The sequence below is a fragment of the Lampris incognitus genome, chromosome 16, assembly GCF_029633865.1.
Source record: "Lampris incognitus isolate fLamInc1 chromosome 16, fLamInc1.hap2, whole genome shotgun sequence".
In the NCBI taxonomy this organism is placed as follows: Eukaryota; Metazoa; Chordata; class Actinopteri; order Lampriformes; family Lampridae; genus Lampris; species Lampris incognitus.
Window position 1 is genome coordinate 15,896,251 of NC_079226.1, and position 22,415 is coordinate 15,918,665.

At 42.2% G+C, this 22,415-nt stretch overlaps 1 protein-coding gene across 1 annotated transcript in view; it reads right to left on the bottom strand.

The window, feature by feature from the left end:
- Nucleotides 1-1,278, bottom strand: part of scaf8 (SR-related CTD-associated factor 8) — a 58,862-nt gene extending 57,584 nt beyond the window's left edge. Inside the window, exons 1-2 of the mRNA XM_056295563.1 lie at nucleotides 1,111-1,278; nucleotides 85-168 (exon numbers count right to left, since the gene is read on the bottom strand). Of these exons, the coding sequence (XP_056151538.1) occupies nucleotides 85-168; nucleotides 1,111-1,140 (114 nt within the window). The 5' untranslated portion in view covers nucleotides 1,141-1,278. The remainder of the gene's footprint in view (nucleotides 1-84; nucleotides 169-1,110) is intronic.
- Nucleotides 1,279-22,415: the final 21,137 nt, after the last annotated feature.

Here is a 22,415-nt window from a genome sequence, read left to right on the forward strand (position 1 = left end):
GGATAGAGGAACTATCCATTTATGAGCATTTTTGTATATTTCTTGTTCACTGTCCTGTCTCATCCTTCACCTCTACATACTTACTTTTATAGCTTTGATTCCAGACTTGGTGATTTGGGTCATCTTGGCCTTGGAGATGGGAGGTTTGTACTCATTCAGAGAGTACAGCTGAAAAACAAATAGGGGGGAAACCCCTCAGTCAAACCTTTCGACTACTAAGGCACAGAAGCACAAGATAAACATTCTCAAATCATCGCAGACTGTGCACTCAGAATCTGCCAGATTCGAAGAGCACATTGGCACAAATACTGTAAAACCATCGCTCCGCAAGTACACGGACAATCAATGATACCCAAGGCGGTATCTTAGCACGCTAGCATTTGTGTTTATTGTTATGACGGTCGGAACACCACGAAGTTGATTATAAGGAGTGAAAACAACAGACAGTCTTACTATGAATAACAACTTTATCGTATATCAGGTCATGCCGGTGATAAATGGCACCTGTAGCACTTTAATCTAGTTATTTGTTAGCCGAGTTCAGGTGCATTCACTCCCACCGGGCCGACTGCACTGGTTCATCTCCAACGTAGACCCACGATGGATGGATGGGTGAGGAGGACTGATGAGACCACAGGCGCCAACTACTGCACAACAGATAGCCAAATAAGCCGACCTGATTAATTCGGGTGCGTTAAATGCGGGGACCTAAACCTCCTTTAGACGCCATGAATATGACTGCCCGGCAAAGTTAATGTTAGCTTCATGACGTTAGCCCATGCTAGCGCGCTCGAAGAGCAACACGCACCTGAAAGCGGCGCTAACTTTAAGCTAACAGCTAACTGGCGCCCGGTTGGTCCCCACAAAACGTTAATTTCACGCAGTGTACGCTTTATATTTTTCCTTAGGATGTATTTCGGGCCGTTGGCTGACATGAAACCGAATGAGCACGGCAACAGTAAGGTACCGCTGTCGGAAAAGGAAAGCGGCCTGGTGCGCGACTGCCCTTCTCGCTGATAGTTAATGCTAACGTTAGCATGCTAGCGCCAAAGTGACTGCGATCGTGTTCTGTCGGGTAGGCGTTTAGATGTCGCCGTGATTGAAACAAACCTCGATGTTAAAAGCTTTTACGGCCTCCATGGTTTTGCGTTTCGGCTCGCTGCTGTCTGTGATTACTTCAATTAATCTCCTCGATCACCGCTTTTGAGACGTGCATGCTCTCTGGGTTGGATGAGATGGAGGAGACTGCCAATATGGCGCATCACCCCAACCAGAACTCTAGAGAGGAACCAGCGACTCTACGTGTCGAAAACAGGGTATTGTAAATGTTTCCCAGTACGTCTTCTTTCTTGGGTTTACCGGCTGTAGGCAAACAACGATTTGGTGCTCAAACGAGGTTGAATCAGTTCATCTGGACACAGCGTTTATTGACAGATACGTTTCATCACTCAGCTATTCAGTCCAAACTGACTGCAGGTATCCCCGCCCTCATAAACAATATAGTTGCATAACGACCGAAACCAACGACCAGTTTCATATGCAAATATGGCCGTGTGTACTATTCACAGAGGACACCTCTGTGAATGGTACACATGGTCATCGAAATCTATTTGCATATGAGACTGGTCGCTGGTTTCGATCGTTATGCAACTATATTGTTTATGTGTTCTGCCCTCGCTGCTCCCCGATGTGGTTTTTTTTATAATAAACTTTATTTACACAATTGAACTTACAAAATGTTCATAATTTCAACAAGGCAGTGCATGCTCGAGGTATTGATATATCATAACATAGTATAAAAAGAAAATACATAAAAGGATAAAGAAAATAAATGCAGACAAAAACAAAATTAAAATAAATTACAAATCAAATTAAATCAAATTCATTACATAAGGCTCTAGTTTTCACAGCTTCTGAGTTTGTGCAGAATTTTAGTGTGTCCAGGTAGGATTTTAAGTAAGACATGAAAACAGTACGGTTGGGTTTCTGTTTTGCAAATTTGCTGGCATGTATGTGGAATTTTGCTGTTAGAGAAACAAGATTAATGACATACATTTCTTTCTTCTTTTTTTAACTTTTTTTTAATTGGAAACCAGTGTTATATACATGTTAGACACAAAGAACAGACCAGTGTTTCACAACATTTTCCCCTGTTTCTTTTTTTTGGTGTTAGAACAGAGAACTACAATAACACCTTGTTCCAACCCCCCACCCATCCCAAATTCTTTAAGAAAACAGGGAAGAAAAAAATGCACATACAGAGCTGAATAACTAAATAACACACACACACACACACACACAAACAGGGAGTTGATAAAATGAAATAAAATAAAGTAGGGAGGTCAGTGCAATAAAAATAATGCTCGGGATGCCCACCCCAAGGAATGAATTCATTGATAATCAGTTGGGGGTCCAGAGTGGTAAGAGAATTTACATATAGGCTGCCATTTTTTTGTAGAACTTAGCAGTTGAGCCTCTTAAAGAATACTTCACTTTCTCTAATGGGAGAAATGACATTAAATCCTTTAACCTAGAGGTAGCGGAAGGTGGATTTGGGCTTTTCCACTGTAACAAAATGCGTCTACAGGCAATGAGTGAGGCAAAGGCAACAACATCAGAATGCCAGGAATTTCATCATCAGAGAGACCAAATAAAATTAATTCAATTTTGAGTTTGAGCTGAATATCTAATTTTCTTTTTAACAGCAGATTAAGGTCATACCAAAAACTTTGACTAAAGGTAGTCCCAAAAAGATGAGTTATCGTTTCATCTGTGTGGTGACAGAATGAACAATGAGGATCAACATTTAGCCTATATTTTACAATAACAGAATTAACGGGATAACACCTGTACAATGTTTTCAAAGATACCTCTCACACCTTAATTGAAACATAATAGTTCTTAGACAATAACCATGTTTTTTCCCCAGTCTATAGCAATATTCAAATTATTCCAAACAAAAACAGAAGCAGGTTTACTAATTGTGCCCTTCTGGATTATTTCCCTTATACATTTATTATTAGTTTTTCAACTCAAAAAAGGATCTGAATTCCCTATGTATAATTCTGGTGGAGTAGTTTGAATGACTATATCTCTGGTTGACGATGACAACAGAGATTTAATACCTGACGGAATAGCATCGAAGACAATAGCGAATTCTCTAGGAAGTACAGGAATGTTATATTCTGATAAGAATTCATTATAAGTAAACATATGACCTTCCTTGTTAAACAACTGACAGACAAGTAGTATGCCATTATCAACCCATTTCTTAAAAAACAATGATTTGTGCTTGAAACATATATCCTGGTTATTTCAAATGTAGTATTTCTGAGGGGAAAACTTATGTTTGTATACCACGGACCAGCATAATAGTAACTTTATGAAAATTGGACAGTTTTGCAGGGAGCTTTTCTATATTGTAATTACATCTTAATGTAAAATTAAATCCTCCTCATGCATCAAATACATATGTTGATCAGTGGCATAGCCAGGAATTAATTTCGAGGGGGGGGGGTTGAGAAAATATACTAAACATCAATGTGTAATAGCCCTTTAGGAGTGGTGAATGTGCGTTTTATGTTATGTGAATGGATAACAGTAGGTGAACATGCAGTTAAATGAGACAACAACCAGAGATATCTAGAACTGACAAGGTGGTTGGACAACTTTTTTGTCATTTGATTATTTAAGACTTGTTGTACTGTCAACCTGATCAATAACGTAACAAACGCACAGGCAAAAAACAAACTCCCCTTTATGATAGTTCCATTAAAAACTCAATAGGTCTACACTAATAAAGAAAACATCCTACCTTATAACACCAGGGCTAGCCTTCTTTTCCTACTGTAGGCATCAAGTACCTCCTCTACTGTCACCGTGATGTCCCTATATTCCAAGAGCAAAGTCGGGCAATTAAGTCTAAAACATTGAAACCACCATTACTGAGCTTGTTAATCATGACATTTTTTTTGAATGAAATGAGATTTCCTTTTCCATATAAAATCAAACAAGGTCTTATCAATTTTTATACATATATCTTTTGAGACATCGAGAGCTGAGCTAGCATAGATTAAGTCTAGATAGACCTTAAGCTTTGGAGAGCAAGACTCACCCAGTTACGGTCAAGTCTCTCTGAATCCATAGATTAAATCTCTGCTGTAGTGAAGAAATAAGTGGATTAAAGTTTTCACTCATTCTTGCAGTTTGGTCTTTAACAATGGTGACCCCAAGGTATTTGACTTTAAATTTTACAGGAATTCCTGAAGGTTCTGCATCACTGCAGGCCTTGATGAGAAGCAATTCACATTTGGATAAGCTAAGATTGAGACCAGAAGCTGCAGAACATTTATCAAAGAGTTTAACTGCAATATCAATTTGAGATTTATCCTTTAGAAATAGAGTTGTATCGTCCACTAGCTGACTCAGAGAGATTATCCTTCCTGCTATCGAGATTCCTTTTAAACTACTCTTTTTAATGTAATAGGCTAAAATTTGCATGGGAAGTAAAAATAAATATGCAGAGATAGGACATCCCTGACGGACACCCCATTCTATTCTTAATCTTTTTGTAGTTCCATGAGGTAACTTAATCGAACTATTCCCCAATGCATATTGAGTGTGTCTTGATTTTTCAAAATGTTCTCCAATCCAAATAAATCAAGAGCTTTGAGCATAAATTGATGCTCTATAGAGTCAAAGGCCTTGTGGAAATCTAGAAAGAGAATGAAACTATTGTCTAGTACTAAATCTGAATAGTCTAAGATATCAAGAATGAGTCTTATAGTATCAATTATATATCTACCAGACATAAGGCCATTTTGAGATTCATCAATAATGTAATTTAGGACTTTCTTTAATTTATTGGCTATATACAATGCAACCCAGCCACTGAGGATGCACAGGCCAGTGCATTCTTAGTGCCGGTCCCAAGCCTGGATAAATGGGAAGGGTTGCGTCAGGAAGGGCATCCGGCGTGAAATCTTTGCCAAATCAAATAGCGGATCATAAATAAGATTTCCATACCGGATCGGTCGAGGCCAGGGTTACCAATGACCACCACCGATACTGTTAACCAGCAGGGTGCTGATGGAAACTATGCTACTGTTGGGCGAAGGAGAAGGAGAGGGAGAAGGCATGTCCAGAGGCAGCAAGAGAGGAAGAAGGGTAGGAGTGTGGAGGCGAGAGTCGAATTTGAATGTTGGCAATATGACTGGTAAAGGGAGAGAGATGGCTGATATGATGAAAAGAAGAAAGGTAGGCATACTGTATGTGCAAGAGACCAGGTGGAAGGGGAGTAAGGCCAGGAGTATCGGGGGTGGGTTCAAACTCTTCTACCATGGTGCGAATGGGAAGAGAAATGGGGTCGGGGTAATTCCGAAGGAAGAGTATGTCAAGAGTGTGCTGGAGGTGAAGAGAGTGTCAGACAGAGTGATGAGTATGAAGCTGGAAATCGAAGGTGTATTGCTGAATGTTATCAGCACATATGCCCCGCAAGTTGGGTGTGAGACAGATGGTGGTGGATTTTGCGAAAAGGATGGAAATGGCTGTGGTGAATACATATTTCAAGAAGAGGGAGGAACACAGGGTGACGTAGAAGAGTGGAGAAAAGTGCACACAGGTGGCCTATATCTTATGTAGACGGCACGATCTAAAAGGGATTGGAGACTGCAAGGTGGTGACAGGGGAGAATGTAGCTAGGTAGCATTGGATGGTGGTCTGTAGTATGACTTTGGAGACCAAGAAGAGGAAGCGAGTGAAGGCAGAGCCAAAGATCCAATGGTGGAAGTTGAAGAAGGAAGACTGTTGTGTGGAGTTCAGGGAGGAGTTAAAACAGGCACTGGGTGGCAGTGAAGAGTTACCAGATGGCTGGGCAAGCACTGCCAAAATAGTGAGGGAGACAGCTAGGAAGGTACTTGGTGTCAGCAGGACAGAGGAAGGAAGACAAGGAGACTTGGTGGTGGAATGAGGAAGTATAGAATATTATACAGAGGAAGAGGGTGGCCAAGAAAAAGTGGGATAGTCAGAGAGATGAAGAACGTAGACAGGAGTACAAGGAGACGCAGCATGAAGCAAAGAGAGCCATGGCAAAAGAAAAGGCGTATGGTGAGTTGTATGAGAGTCGAAGATGCACTTATGACCTCTGATGACTAGTAGTTCTCCTGATTTCCTACGTTAAATGCACTTGTTGTAAGTCGCTTTGGATAAAAGCGTCGGCTAAATGACTGTAATGTAATGTAATGTAATGAGAGGTTAGACACTAAGGAAGAAGAAAAGGACTTGTACCAACTGGCTAAACAGAGGGACCGAGATGGGAAAGATGTGCAGCAAGCCCAAGAACAAATGAAACAAAAATGGGAAGGGAAACAAATGCACTGGCAATACCCAAAATAGTAGGTGAGAAAGATGTAGACCAACATATGACCAACCAATGGCTCAAAACATCCATCCATCCATTTTCCAAACCGCTTATCCTGCTCTCAGGGTCGCGGGGATGCTGGAGTCTATCCCAGCAGTCATTGGGCGGCAGGTGGGGAGATACCCTGGACAGGCCGCCAGACTATCACACAGGGCCGACATACACAGACACACCCACACACATTCATACCTAGGCACAACTTAGTACGGCCGATTCACCTGACCTACATGTCTTTGGACTGTGGGAGGAAACCGGAGCCCCCAGAGGAAACCCATGCAGACACAGGGAGAACATGCAAACTCCACATAGGACAACCCGGGACGACCCCCAAGGTTGGACTACCCCGGGGCTCGAACCCAGGACTTTCTTACTGTGTGCTGCCCTTGCTCAAAACAGCTGGGCTGAAATCCGAAACAGAGGGCTTTATCATCGCTGCTCAAGACCAGGCCATCAAGACCAATTACTATCGGAGCAAAATCCTCAAAGATGGCACAGACCCAGTGTGCAGGATATGTGGTCAATTCCAGGAAACCATTGACCATATTGTGACAGGGTGCCCTGAGCTGGCCAAAACTGAATACCTACAAGGACACAACAAGGCCACCACATACCTGCACTGGAACATCTGCAAAGAATTCAACATCACAAAAAAAAAAAATGATACGAGCACGAGCCCCAAACAGTAACAGAAAAAGACGATATCACAATCTTATGGGACATGACAATACAGACAGATCGAGATAAAGGCCAACAGACCAGACATCGTCATCACGAACAAAAAAAAAAGAAAAAAAGCTGCCTACTCATCGACATGTCCATTCCGACTTAAAGGACCACCTCAGCAAAAGTAACTGAAAAACTGTCGAAATATAAAGACCCTGAAATTGAGACTGAATGAATGTGGGGAATGAAAACCACAACAATACCAGTAGTGATAGAAGGGATGGAGAAATACGCCCAACGGATCCCGGGTAATATCAAAATACAAGAACTACAGAAGATCGCATTACTTGGAACTTCTCATATCCTAAGAAAGGCACTATCCATCAGATAGACTTCTACCGCATCCTTTTTGTTTTTTACTGGTGAAAACAAGCAAACAACAAACAATACTGGGATTACAGGTCACCATTTTTCATATTTTCTTTTCCCACCCACCCTTCCACTCCAACCAACCCCTGCACCTCAACAAAAGCACACAATACAAAGAAAAAAAAAAACGTATGTAAAAGGGGGAGACACCGAAAACCATTGTCTCCCCCCTAATAGCTAACATCAAAAACAACCACAACAGCAATAATAATAATAATAAATGAGTGAATTAAATAAGCAAAGACAGAGTACAAAATACTTGTACATACATAAAAACATACATAACAAAAAAAGAGAAAAAAAAGGTATGGACAATTGGTAATACACCAAATCAACATGTCAATCTGCCCCCAAACACCAGCCGGCAACCCACAAGGCCGCAGTCCAAGGTGTATGCACCCGCATATGGTTATATTTGCACACATACCCACTAACATAAACGCATGCCCAATGTACCTATATATACATTATATGTACTATATGCATACAAATGCATATCTCAGAACAGTACATCACTGTCTAAACCAAATCATACAAACACTGCTATAGTCCAATGGGATAGAGCACATCGTTTCAAAGCAAGAGATAAGAGGCTGCCAGTGTTTGTAAAAATTTTTCAACTGAGTCCCGGACCGCAAATTTGATCTTTTCCAATTTCAGAAATTACACTAAGTCCCGTAGCCAGGATGTGTTTGAGGGGGGTGAGCGATTTTTCCATAGGAGAATACGGCGACGGGCAATTAAAGAGGCAAAGGAGATCACATTAATTTGCTTAGCTGTCATTTTAATTCCCTCCTCAGGGACACCAAAGATAGCAATTTGAGGCGATGGGTCCAGATTAAATTCCAAAATCTCCAATATAAGGTCAAAGAAAGACCTCCAGTATTCCGTCAAACTCGGGCATGACCAGAACATATGAGTCAAGTCTGCTGGTGCTTGAGAGCATCTGTCACAAAAATCACAGAGGTTTGGGTAGATCTTCGATAATCTTGCTTTGCTAAAATGGATCCTATGAAGGAGGATGAGTGTATTGCACGTATTGCAGTGTCCCACCAATCATCGGACAGAGTGATACCTAGTTCAGTCTCTCAGCCTGTCTTGATCTTATGCAGAGCAGGGGGAGTCGTTGCTGATTAAAGATTGTATATAAAAGAAATATGGCCTTTTGACAAGTCAGTAACTGCAAGAAGATGGTCAATGCCTGAGGCCGGCGGAGCCTGTGGAAATGCTGGGGTGCTGGATTTGGCAAAGTTGCGAATTTGAAAATACCTAAAGAGATCAGAATGTTCAATTCTGAACGTGGAACGTAATTGTGCAAAGCTAGCAAACAGGCCATCAACATAAAGATCACCCAGGCAAGATAGGCCTTGTCTGCGCCAGACAGCAAATCTCAAATCAATCTTGGCTGGTTGAAAGAGTTGATTGTTGCAGATAGGTGTAGCTAGGGGCAGAGAAGTCCAGCTGAACTGTTGCCTAATTTGTTGCCAGACTTTCAAAGTGGTAATTACTATGGGGTTAGAGGAGTGCTGTTTAGGCTTAAATGGAAGACTGCTACACACCAATGCTTTTAGGGATGAAGAATGACAAGCGTTAGCTTGTAACTGAATCCAATTCTCCTCAGTGTCTGAGATCCAGAGTGCAATTTTATGCATGATAGCAGCCCAGTAATATAACTGAAAATTTGGTAGACTGAGTCCCCACTGGAACCTCCCTCTCTGGAGCAAAGATTTACGAATTCTTGGGATTTTACACCCCCCCCCATATAAAATTAGAAATTATTGAATCCAATTGACGAAAGAAGTGTTTAGGTTAAAAAAAATAGGTAGGCATTGAAATAAGTATAAGTATCTGGGGAGCACGTTCATTTTAATGGATTGTACTCTACCTGCTAGGGAGAGGGGTAGGCTGTTCCATCTCTGCAGATCAATTTTCACCTTTGCTGTTAGAGCCGTACAACTTTCCGCACGTATAGAGTGGAGGGAAGTTGTAATATTTATTCCTAAGTATTTAAGCCTGGAGCTAGATAACTTGACGGGACTATTAAACTGGAGTATTTCCTGGGCCTGTTGATTAATAGGAAAGCATTCACTTTTCTGTATATTTAGTTTGTACCAAGAGAAGTTACTAAAGGATTGGAGAGTGGCTAAAATATGCGGAATGGAACTTATTGGATCGGAAACATGTTAGTCTCCAGAAAAGGTCAATAGACTGGGTGATAAGATTACGAAATTTAGCATCAGACAGAAACGTGGAATCCAATCTCCCGAGGTGACTCTCTCTATGATGGTTTTCAAGGCTCAAGTCAAGTATCACAGGGGAGTGGTGAGAATTAACTATAGAAGAGTATTCAACTGAGGTTACAGGGGGAAGAAGTGTCTTATCTATAAAAAAAAATCTATACAGGAGTAAGAATTATGGACAGGTGAATAAAAAGAATAATGCCTATCAGTTGGATGAGAGAATCTCCATGGGTCGACACAGGTGCACTTATCCATAAAAGGTAGCCAGCGCTTGCGACATCTTGGAAGGTGTAACTGTTCTAGAGCTAGATCTGTCTAAACTGGGATCCATCACACAATTAATGTCTCCTCCAAATATAAGCTTGCAAGTGTGTAAATCGGGAAGCGACGAAAAAAGTTTCTTCATAAAATCTACATCATCCCAATTTGGGGCATACACAGAGACAAGAACAACCAGGGTTTGATAAAAGGGAGCCAGTTACTACAATATATCGCCCGTTAGAGTCACAGACGATGTTAGAGGGAATAAAATTTACTTTTTTATTAATCAAGATAGCTGCGCCTCTCGTTTTAAGGTTGAATGTAAAGTGAAAAATATGACCTATCCAGGGTCTGCTAGGTCGTTGGTGGTCTATTGTACGCAAGTGTGTTTCTTGTAAGAATGTGAAATTAAATGTTTCAGGTGAGAAAACACTCTATCACGCTTCACAGGTCCATTCAGGCCCCCTACATTCCGCGAGATAATTTTGATGGAGCCTGTCACTCTCACTGCTTGGGTTATTCGTCATAACAATCTCTGAAAGTCAAATGATAATGGGATACAGTGATTTGGTTCAGTTGAAAACTCGCCGGGCATAGTAAGGTACTGCAGCAAGAAGAGTGACACACACATGCCAATCCGAATGCAAAAACAGGTAATTAAAAAAAAGGAGAAAAAAGATTTGAAAAAAAAAGCAAAACAAAAACATGCCCCCCCATAACAGTCCGCCCTCCCCCCTTGTACCTATGCTCATCTGCCCACCTATGATGAGCTGCAGGTAAAACTATTTATTAACCTCGGGAATAACTAAATTAAAGCACTATCCTTCTTATCCCTCTATCCTTAAAACAGAGAGCACTACCGAGCTTGCATGTGTACTACTAACACACACCAACAGATTCAACTAAAACAGGAGCGGAGCAGAGCAGCACAAGAATGCCAGAAAAATTAACCTAGTATATGTATATGTGTGCACGTCCACAGCTACATGCCCATACATACATATGCACACGCAACTGTAAACACACACACGCACACATACACGTATGCACACGCAAACACACACACAAACTCCACACCATTACCTTGAAGTGTCAAAGCCGTTTAAGAAGCAGGTTCCGATTTTGAGACGATCGCAGTTTGAAAAAAGAAAAGTCCGAAGTAGACTCCTACGTTCCGTGGGTGACGTAGTTGTCTGAAGAGACTCCCGTTTTTCGTGTACTTGGTTTGAGGGAGCCGATATCATGGCGATCGCGGCAGTGGTGGAAAAAGTCCAATTGCAGTGTCCGGAATTAATGTTTAGACCACATGTCCATATTCCAATGGCAGAGGTCCACAATCCAAAATCAAACGTTAGTGTTATAACGAGGAACTTTCGTCGGGTTGAAATAATCACATTTCAAAAAAGGGCCGAGGTGCACGGTAGCCAAATCCGGCGCCCACCGCGACACCAGGGATTATTTAATTGTGTAACCGGTTATTTTCTTGCCCGGTGCGGGATTCGATACGGGGTGTACTGCACCACAAGGCGACATCACTAACCGCTCAGCTAAAGGGTCAGACCCGGTAGCTAGGGACTAACGTGTTTATTAGTAGTTTACAATTGTGTATATAACTGATGCCTGGCCCGGACCGGATAGGAAAGCCTCCGCAGTATTTCAGGAGCCGTGTACGTTGCGAGCTTGTTTACTCGATATCAACTCGCCGGGTGTTGGTTGTAGAACATGTCGGCCTCTTCTGCGGCGTGAAACGTGTGCTCCACGCCCTGGTGTGTACAACTGGACGGCGGAGTGTGAACTTGATACCTCTCGTACAGTTCGGGCTTGATTGTGAGGAATGTGGCGCGCTTCTTGGCCAGCTCGCTGCTCATGTCTGGAAAAATAAAGGTCCTTTGACCCTGATATACAAGTTGCCCTCGTTTTCTCGCTAGGGCGAGTACCCGCCGGTCCCTCTGTTCGTGGCGTAGAAAGCGAATGATCACGGGTCGGGGCCGTTCTCCTTCCCCTGGTTTCGCTCTCCACGTGCGGTGTGCCATTTCAAGCTCTGGCGGTGAGGTGAACGATTTGTCTCGCAATACGTCAACGAAAAATATAGACATAAAGTCTGTGGCCCAACGTCCCTCGTAACCTTCGGGTAGTCCAGCTACTCCGACGTTGTTCCGACGAGAGCGATTTTCGAGGTCTTCTGTCTTTTGTTTAAGGTGAAGGTTTTCAGTTTGGAGTTGTCCCGGCTGTGTTGCAATGCTGGTTAGCCTGTCGCTATGGTCGGAGGGGGCAGTATCCGTTGTAATCATACGAGAGCCCAGATCCTCCACCTTGATCCGAACCGCATTTAAGGTCGTTTGAATAGGAGACAGTGAAGCTTGTATTTCAGCAGAAATCTGCCCCAGTTCAACTATCAGGTCGGCGACGGTCAGAGCGGAGTTAGCTACTTCTGCGGTAGCCGTTGTTAGCTTAGGCTCTGGAGGTATGGTAGGGCCCGTCATTGTAGTTTTTCCTCTCTGGGCGCCGGTCTTATTTTTGCCAGACATTATTAAAATGTATATTGTAGCCCGTTCCCGCAACACTGAATAAATTCGATATTTCCTGTTGATGTGAATAGTAAGGATTTACGAAATCGCTCGGGAGCTGCTCTCTGTGGGTCCGCTTCTCTCGGTCGCCATACCGGAAGTCCCCTTCTACCTCGTTCTAACCCTAGGCCCAAGCAATGGGCCCGGTTATTATGTTGTATTATGGCATGAGGTTAAAAGAAATTTATATAATAATAACAATAATACATTTAATTTGTGGGCACCTTTCAGAGCACTCAAGGACACCTTACACAACACTTAAAAAAAACAAGCAGCACTGTATCAGACAGCATAAAATTAAAACAAAGCAGGGTAGACAACAAAAAGTTAATACAACAGATAAGTATAAACTCATCATCTGCACAAAACTCAATGAAGCGTGGATCAGACTGAATATGCCAGGTTGAAAGAGAGTCAATGTTGCGAATGTCTTGAGGGAGAGAGTTCCATAGGTGGGGGGCAGAATGACCGAAGGCTCTAGACCCCATGGTAGTCAAGCGGGCCAATGGTGTGGTGAGTTGGAGAGCAGAAGAGGATCTGAGTGCGGGAGGGCGTGCGGATATGAAGGAGTTCAGAAAGATATGAAGGAGCTAGGTTATTAAGGGCCTTAAAGGTGAGAAGCAGTATCTTGAAGTCAATACAGCATTTAACAGGGAGCCAATGGAGTTGCTGAAGAACAGGAGTGATATGATCTATCACTCCAATGATATGATCTATCATTCCAGGTGTCACGGTGGGCGGCTGATTTTTTTTTCTTTACATGATAATGCTGGTTGCGCGGCTTGGGTCCTGGACTGTTCCGATGGCGTCTGGACACTGCTTGGCATCCTGCGCATCATATTCTTCATAAATTTTATAAGTCCATTATAATTCTGTTATCCTCTTTCAAATGTTGTATTGTGTAAATTGCGTAAACACAACATCTATTGCACGCTGTCCATCTTGGGAGAGAGATCCCTCCTCTGTTGCTCTCCCTGGGGTTTCTTCCTATTTTTTCTCATTGTTAAAGGGTTTTCTTTTTTTTTTTAGGGAGTTGTTCCTTATCCGATGAGAGGGTCTAGGGACAGGATGTTGTGTTGCTGTTAAGCCCACTGAGGCAAATTTGTGATATTGGGATATACAAATAAAATTGATTTGATTTTGATTTGATCTATGGAAGGAGTTCTGGTAATGATATGGGCAGCTGAATTCTGGACCAATTAAAATTTGTGAAGACACTTGAGTGGAAGACTTAAGGATATAATTGCAGTAGTCAATACGGGATGTAACCAGGGTGTGAATGAGTATGGCGGTGCTGTTAGGTGTAAGTGACGGGTGAAGACGATTAATATTGCGTAGGTGGAAGTATGCAGACCAAGTAACATTGTTGATGTGAGCTTCAAAGGATAATGTGCTGTGCATCTAGGATGCCTAACATCAGGCAAAGGGACTGCCGATGGAAACTAGCCTATTAGCTAACTCGAGTACATTTATATTTGTTTCGAATGTTGATTAATGTACATTGTCCCGTCCCAAATAAACGTTTAAACTAAACTAAACTAAACTAAACTCTGTGAATAGTACACATGGCCTTTGAAGATCTAATTAATGGTCACACCCATATTTGCATATGAAATGGTGGTGCAGTGGTTAGCGTGGTTGCCTCACAGCAAAAAGGTCGTGGGTTTGAGCCCCGGGGTAGTCCAACCTTGGGAGTCGTCCCGGGTTGTTCTCTGTGCGGAGTATGTATGTTCGCCCCGTGTCTGCGTGGGCTTCCTCCGGGTGCTCCGGTTTCCTCCCACAGTTCAAAGACATGCAGGTCAGGTGAAGCCAAGAGTACGTCTGTCGTCATCTTACAATGCTGTGGTTGCAAACATTCCCAAATCCTCTAATGATACCTCTGTGTGGGGATACCTGCAGGCCGTTTACACTGAAGAGGTCACTTAGATGAGTGATGAAACACATCTGTTAATAAACGTGTCCAGATGAACTGATTCAACTTTCTTTGCTCATTCTCATTGTTTCTCTCCATTCTTTTAGCGGCTTCAGCATACGGCAATCCCTTTTCTGCTCTCATCTTATTCACTCTTCCTCAGTTATTTTTGGACACTGTGCTGACCCCGTATCATGATTTCCCTTGCAGTGCAGGCACGTTGCTTGCGCTTTCTTCGCATTACTCTTCTACACTTTGCAGTTGTTCTTCCCACATCTCCCACATCTTCTGACCCCATTACATTCTGCTGCAACATGTCCGTATTCTTGATAGCAAAAACATCTGAGAGGAGCTTTCTCATATGGCCTCACCCTGTAACTTACATAGGTCCACTCTTTCTGGCAATTCCCCTTCAAAAATCAAACACACAGACTTACTGTCCTTCTTCTCAGAATGTCATCACTCTTCTTGCCACACACTTTACTTTCAATCCTATTGTATCTTCACTTGAGTATTTCTCCAACTTATACTACAAGTTACAATATGAATCACCAAGACCGACGCCTTGGTGCAGCGCGCTCTCTTTTATTATATACTCTTAACACCGGTGGCCAGAGGGCGCACACCAATAGATGTCAGTAATGGATCATGAATACAAATTTAAGACATACTCCTCCCCATTTAATGAACACGCTGCACCCAATAAACACAACAGGAATGCGTCAAAACCATAAAGCAACTGCAAATTGCATGGTATCTAAAACACAACTAAATGTGTTTTAGATGAGGGTGACAGTGTGCATCTCTTGCCCATGTACTGATCTGTCTGTTGTCTCTGACATAGTGATGATTGCCGCTTGTCTGTGAGTTTGTGTATGTCTGGGTAGGCTGTAAGAACTGGATTGCCCTTCTGGGATAAATAAAGTTGTCTGCCAATCTGAAAAATGTACCATGGGTATAACCAAAATGTGTAGCATGTAGCAATAACACTACGAGCTTTACTGAAATCAACAACCATCCAGTACTGTCAAATTATGTAAACACAAACACATCACGCTTGAACTATGGGACTATGTCACAACAAACCATACACAACTTCAGTTTTTTTTTTCAGTCCTTTTTTTGAATCTGAACTAAGGGAATGACATTGACTGCTCAAACCCAGACATAACCCTGGGGATTATTCTGCCCCATTCTTCTGGGTATGTCAATAACTACAAATTTAGGCATTTGGGAGACAGCCGTTCTCTCTGAGGATACTGGCGCATAGCACTGCCATCCGGTGAATCCACGCTTGCTGTAGCAGGAATGCATTTTGGCCCGTTGTTATAGCTATGTGCCAGTACACGATAATAATAATAATAATACATTTTATTTGTGGGCACCTTTCAGAGTACTCAAGGACACCTTACAGAACACAGTAAAAAAAACAAAAAAACAAGCAGCACTGTATCAGACAGTATAAAATCAAAACAAAGCAAGGTAGACAATAAAAGTTAATACAACAGATAAGTATAAAATCATCATCTGCACAAAACTCAATGAAGCGTGGATCAGACTGAATATGCCAGTTTGAAAAGGTGCATTTTGAGATGGGATTTGAAGGTTGAAAGAGAGTCAATGTTGCGAATGTCTTGTGGGAGACAATTCCATAGGCGGGGGGCAGAACAACTGAGGGCTCTAGTCCCCATGGTAGTCAAGCGGGCCAATGGTGTGAGTTGGAGAGCAGAAGAGGATCTGAGAGTGCGGGAGGGCGTGTGGATATGAAGGAGTTCGGAAAGATATGAAGGAACAAAGTTATTAAGGGCCTTAAAGGTGAGGAGCAGGATCTTGAAGTCAATACAGTATTTAACAGGGAGCCAATGGAGTTGCTGAAGAACAGGAGTGATATGATCTATGGAAGGAATTCTGGTAATGATACGGGCAGCCGAATTCTGGACCAATTGAAGCTTATGAAGACACTTGAGGGGAAGACCAAAGAGGATAGGATTTCAGTAGTCAATATGGGATGTAACCAGGGTGTGAGTGAGTATGGCTGTGCTTCTAGGTGTAAGTGACAGCCGAAGACGATTAATATTGCATAGGTGGAAGTATGCAGACTGAGTAACATTGTTGATGTGGGCTTCAAAAGATAACGTGCTGTCCAGGATGACACCCAGACTCTTAACCTGAGGCGATGGGGGAACTATAGAATTGTCAATAGTAAGAGAAAAACTATCAGTTTTGGCCAAAGTAGATTTCATGCCAACTAGGAGGACCTCAGTTTTATCACTATTAAGTTTGAGGAAGAGTTAATGAAATCCAGGATTTAATTTCTAGTAAGCAGTCAGAAAGGGAAGTGGGCGGAAGAGTGGAGGTGATCACCTGGGTGGAAAATCCTTTCCTGTGCTCTTTGTCTACGTCTCTCAAAATGGGCTTGTTTTAGCAGAACAATCTCTTTAATCTTGGGTGGTTTCACAAGGTCGAGACTGGCATGGAGCTGTTTCTTAATGAGAAGTGCAGCAGGAGCAACTTTGGTGTTTGTGTGTGGGACATCTCTATATGACAGCAGGAAACTGTTCAGCCACTGGTGGAGGGAGCCTTGTCCCTGTGAAGTCTTCAAAGCATTTTTCATGCTCTACCCAAATCTCTCTGCTAATCCACAAGTAGATGGGTGATATGGAGCAGAGCGAAGGTGTTGCACCCCATTTGCCTCCAGGAATCTCTCAAACTCTTGTAAATAAATTGTATGTAAATATATTGTATGTCATCTGGACCAACTGCCTTTCCACTCTTCATCCTCTTCATAGCTGCCCTCATTTCCTCCTTGCTAATCCACCGCACTTCCTGATTCACTATCCTTACATCATCCAACCTTCTCTCTCTCGTTTTCTTCATTCATCGGCCCCTCAAAGTACTCCTTCCACCTTTTCAACACACTCTCCTCACTTGTCAGCACATTTCCATCGCTATCCTTGATCGCCCTTACCTACTGTGCATCCTTACCAGCTTGGTGTCTCTGTCCAGCCAATTGGTACAAGTCCTTTTCTCCTTCGTTAGTGTCTAACGTCTCATACAACTCACCATACACCTTTTCCTTTGCCATCCCTCTCTTCGCTTTATGCTACATCTCCTTGTACTCCTGTCTACTTTCTTCATATCTCTCCCTATCCCACTTCTTCTTTGCCAACCTCTTCCTCTGTACTACTTCTTTGTTCCACCACCAAGTCTCCTTGTCTTCCTTCCTCTGTCCTGATGACACACCAAGTACCTTCCTGGCTGTCTCCCTCACTATTTCTGCAGTGCTTGCCCAGCAATCTGGTAGCTCTTCACTACCACCCAGTGCCTGCTTTAACTCCTCCCTGAACTCCACACAAAGTCTTCCTTCTTCAACTTCCACTATTTGATCCTTGGCTCTGCCTTCACTCTCTTCCTGTTTTTGGTCTCCCAGATCATCCTACATACCACCATCCGATGCTGTGTAACTACGTTCTCCCCTGTCATCACCTTGCAGTCTCCAATCCCTTTCAGATCGCACCTTCTACATAAGATATAGTCCACCTGTGTGCACTTTCCCCCACTCTTGTACGTCACCCTGTGTTCTTTCCTCTTCTTGAAATATGTATTAACCACAGCCATTTCCATCCTTTTCGCGGAATCCACCACCATCTGTCCTTCCACATTTCTCTCCTTGACACCATACCGGCCCACCCCTCATCATCACCTCTGTTTCCTTCACCAACATGCCCATTGAAGCCTGCTCCAATCACCACTCTCTCCCCCTTGGGTACACTCTCAACCTCTTCATCCAACTCACTCCAGAATTCTTCTTTCTCTTCCATCTCACATCAAGCAAGCAAGCAAAATTTTATTTACACTATTATTATTAACACTTTTAAAAACACACAGTTAAAGTTACAAGTGCTTTACACTCCATACACAAAATACGAATAAATACATAAAATAAATTGAATGAATATAAAAACATGGCATCGGGAGTAACAGACCAAGCTAAAAATGAAACAAAACAGAAGTCAGGGGTGGGAATCTATGAAAAGGCTTGCCTGAAAAGATGAGTTTTTAGAAGCCGCTTAAAACAGTCCAAAGATTCAGTGAATCTAATGGATTGGAGGAGATTATTCCAGAGGCTTGGGGCTAAAACTGCAAAGGCGTGGTCACCTTTTCTTTTGCAGTTGGAGTGAGGAATGGATAAAAGACCAAGGTTTGAGGATCAGAGTGGTCGGGAAGTGGAATGAGGAATGAGAAGATCAGAAACATAACTGCGGGTAAGATCATGCAGTGCTTTAAATGTAACCAATAAGATCTTATAGATTTGTTATATCTTGGTGGATGAACCGAGCACGCATTTATCAATGTTTACTTTCTTTTTTTTTTTTATAACTTTGTTTATTGAATTTTCCGCATAATCAACATTTACAAAATAATTGTCCTCGTAAGTTGTACAGCATGAACACAAAACACATCCAACAATACACTAACACACCAGAATACAATGAGGAATAAAAACACACCCTCAAAGGAGAAAAAAAAATCAAATCAAATCAAAACAAATTAACTAAAATAATTAAAAAAATAAAAAATAAATAAAAATAACTAAATAAATACAAGTACACATATTCCAATGCACTTGTCCGCAGGCCAGCCAACCCAGCACAGTCCCTCACAGACATCATGTACACATACACCCTACCTCCTTCATCACCGGAGCTTGCCACGCCCCCACCTCCATCCAACAAGGACATCAATAAAAAGGAAAAAATATGCATATATATATACACACACATCACTCTGAAATAACAGGGAAATGAAGTCGCTTAACATAAGAAAAGAAGGGGGTCCACATTGCCCAGAATTTGTTTAGGGACCCTTTGAGGGTGTGCCTAATTTTTTCCAGCTTTATACAATTTAAAACAGACTTAATCCAAAGAGCATGAGAAGGGGGTGCAGAGGATTTCCAACTAAGCAAAACCAATCGTCTCGCCAACAGGGTAACAAAGGCAATAAAATCCTTATTAATATTGGTCAGTTGCAATGTGGGCGAGGGCACCCCAAATAGCGCAATAAAAGGGTCTGGCTTGATCTGTGTGTCACATACTTCTGAAAGTGTGCTAAAAATATCTTTCCAAAAACCATCAAGAGATGAGCAACACCAAAACATGTGCACATGGTTAGCAGGAGACTGGTTACACCTCACACAGTTAGGATTTATGTCTTTGTAAATTTTCGCTAGTCTCGCTTTGGTCCAATGAGCCCTATGAATGATTTTGCATTGAATGAGACCATGTCGGGCGCAGACCGAAGAGGTATGTACCCTTCCGAGTGCCCTCTCCCACAGCCCATCAGATATTCCCTCCCCCAGTTCCTCCTCCCATGAGGATTTAATGTCATTAAGTGAGGCAATTCTTAAAGAACAAATTTGTCTATAAATTATTGACAAGGTACCTTTCAGAGTGGGAAGCGGGGTAAGAAAGGTGTCAAACTGTGTTTCACCAGGAAGGGTGGGGAAATGAGGATCCAAATTGCGGACGTAACTCTGGATCTGTAAAAATCTAAAAAAATGATGCCTGGGAAGACCAAATTTAACTGCTAGTTGCTCAAACGTACTAAATGTATTGTCAATGTAGAGATCTTTAAACCTTTTTATACCAAGACTAGACCATATTGAGAAAGCACTATCAACCATAGATGGGGCAAAAGCAGGGTTCGAGGCCATCGGAGCAGAAAGAGAGGTTGTCTGAAACCCAAAATGGCGTCTAAATTGATTCCAGATCCTCAATGTTGTTTTGACACACACATTCTTGGTGAAAGAGGAATAAGGGCCTGTAATGGAGGAGTGAGCGAGGGAAGACAATGATGCCGGTACAGACGAAGCAGCTTCCATCTTTAACCAAATTGGGGACGGGGACATCTCTCCACCTCGCAACCAGAACTGAATGACCCTAAGATTAGCCGCCCAATAATAAAATCTAAAATCTGGTAGCGCCATACCTCCGTCTGACTTGGGTCTCTGCAAGAGCTGTTTTCGTATCCTAGGAGTCTTCTTATCCCATATGAAAGGTAGAATTAGGCCGTCTATTTTTTTGAAAAATGTGTTGGGAAGAAAAATCGGTAGGCACTGAAAGAGATATAAAAATTTAGGGAGTGTGTTCATTTTAACAGAATTAATTCTCGCTACTAAAGAGAGGTGCATCACTGACCAGCGTTCAAAATCATCCTTAGTGCGGGTTAAAAGCGAGGAAAAGTTGGCCCGAAAAAGGTTTTCAAATCGACTCGTGACCTGTACACCAAGATAAGTGAAACAACTATGAGCAACTTTGAATGGCAAGGTATGTAATGGGAATTTTTCCGCAGTCACATTAAGCGGCATCAATTCGCTTTTACTGAGATTCAGTTTATACCCTGATAAATGACCAAAGGATGTAATAGTAGCAAGGGCAGCAGGAACAGAAACAGAAAGATTAGATGTGTATAGCAATAAGTCATCTGCATATAAAGACACCTTGTGCTCATGTCCGTATCTAACTATACCTTTGATAAGAGGGTTGGAACGAAGTGCTATTGCAAGGGGTTCTATGGTTAGAGCAAACAATAAAGGGCTTAGAGGGCAACCCTGGCGTGTTGACCGTTGCAGAGGGAAACAGCCTGACTGAGTGTTATTAGTCCTGACAGAGGCTTGGGGGGACGCATACAGAAGTCTTACCCAAGTAGTGAATTTTGAACCAAAGCCGAATTTATTTAGTGTATAGAAAAGGTACTTCCACTCCACCCTGTCAAACGCCTTCTCCGCGTCCAGGGATATAATGGCCTCCGAGGTGTTGGTGTCAGAGGAATTGTACATGATATTAAATAGTCGCCTAAGATTGAAGAATGAATGTCTATTTCTAATAAATCCTGTTTGATCAGGAGAGATAATCGATGGGAGAACTGTTTCCAGGCGTGTTGCCAGAAGTTTGGCTAAAATCTTATAGTCAACATTTAACAGGCTAATTGGACGATATGATGCACATTCAAGAGGGTCTTTATTATTTTTAAGAATTAAACAGATAGTCGCTTGAGTGAGAGTCTGTGGAAGAATACCATTAACAAATGCTTCATTATACATTTCAATTAGAATAGGGGCTATTTTGGGGAGAAGCTTTTTATAAAACTCTGTCGAGTAACCGTCAGGCCCTGGGCTTCTCCCGGATTGAAGGGATTTGACAGCTCTAGACAGTTCTTCAACAGTGATTGGTTGTTCTAATTCTTTAACCAAATCCTGGTTGACTAAAGGTACATCAAGGGAGTGGAAGAAGTCATCAAATTCTGATAAATCAGCATCACCTTCAGAAGTATATAGAGACTGGTAGAAACTTCTGAACTCATCATTTATCTCCCTAGGGTCTAATGATATTCCGGATGATGTATGAATTTTGGGAATTTGATGTGATGATGAAACTTGACGCAACTTGTGTGCTAATAACTTACTGGCTTTGTCTCCCTGTTCATAGTAGGTGCTCCTAGACTTGACAAGCAGCTCAGTAACTTGATCTGTTAGCAAAGTGTCAAATTCTGCTTGCAAAGTTAAGCGCTCCTTATAAATATCTGGAGATGGTGAAACGGAATATGCGTTATCTAATTGGGCAATGCGGCGTGTTAGCATGGACAATTTATCTTTTTTAAGTTTGTTCTCATATGTGGTGTAGGAAATAATTTCACCTCTAAGATAAGCTTTCAAAGTTTCCCATAGGGTAGACGCAGAGATACCTGGGGTTCTATTTGTATCCATAAAAAAGTCAATTTGGGCCGAAGCAAAGTTAATAAAATTTTCGCTACTGAGTAATTGAGTGTTAAGCCGCCAAGGCGGTCTCTGATTATTAGCTGTTTGAAAGACTACTCCCATAGTGACAGGGGCATGGTCCGAAACCACAATTGGATTATATAAGCAC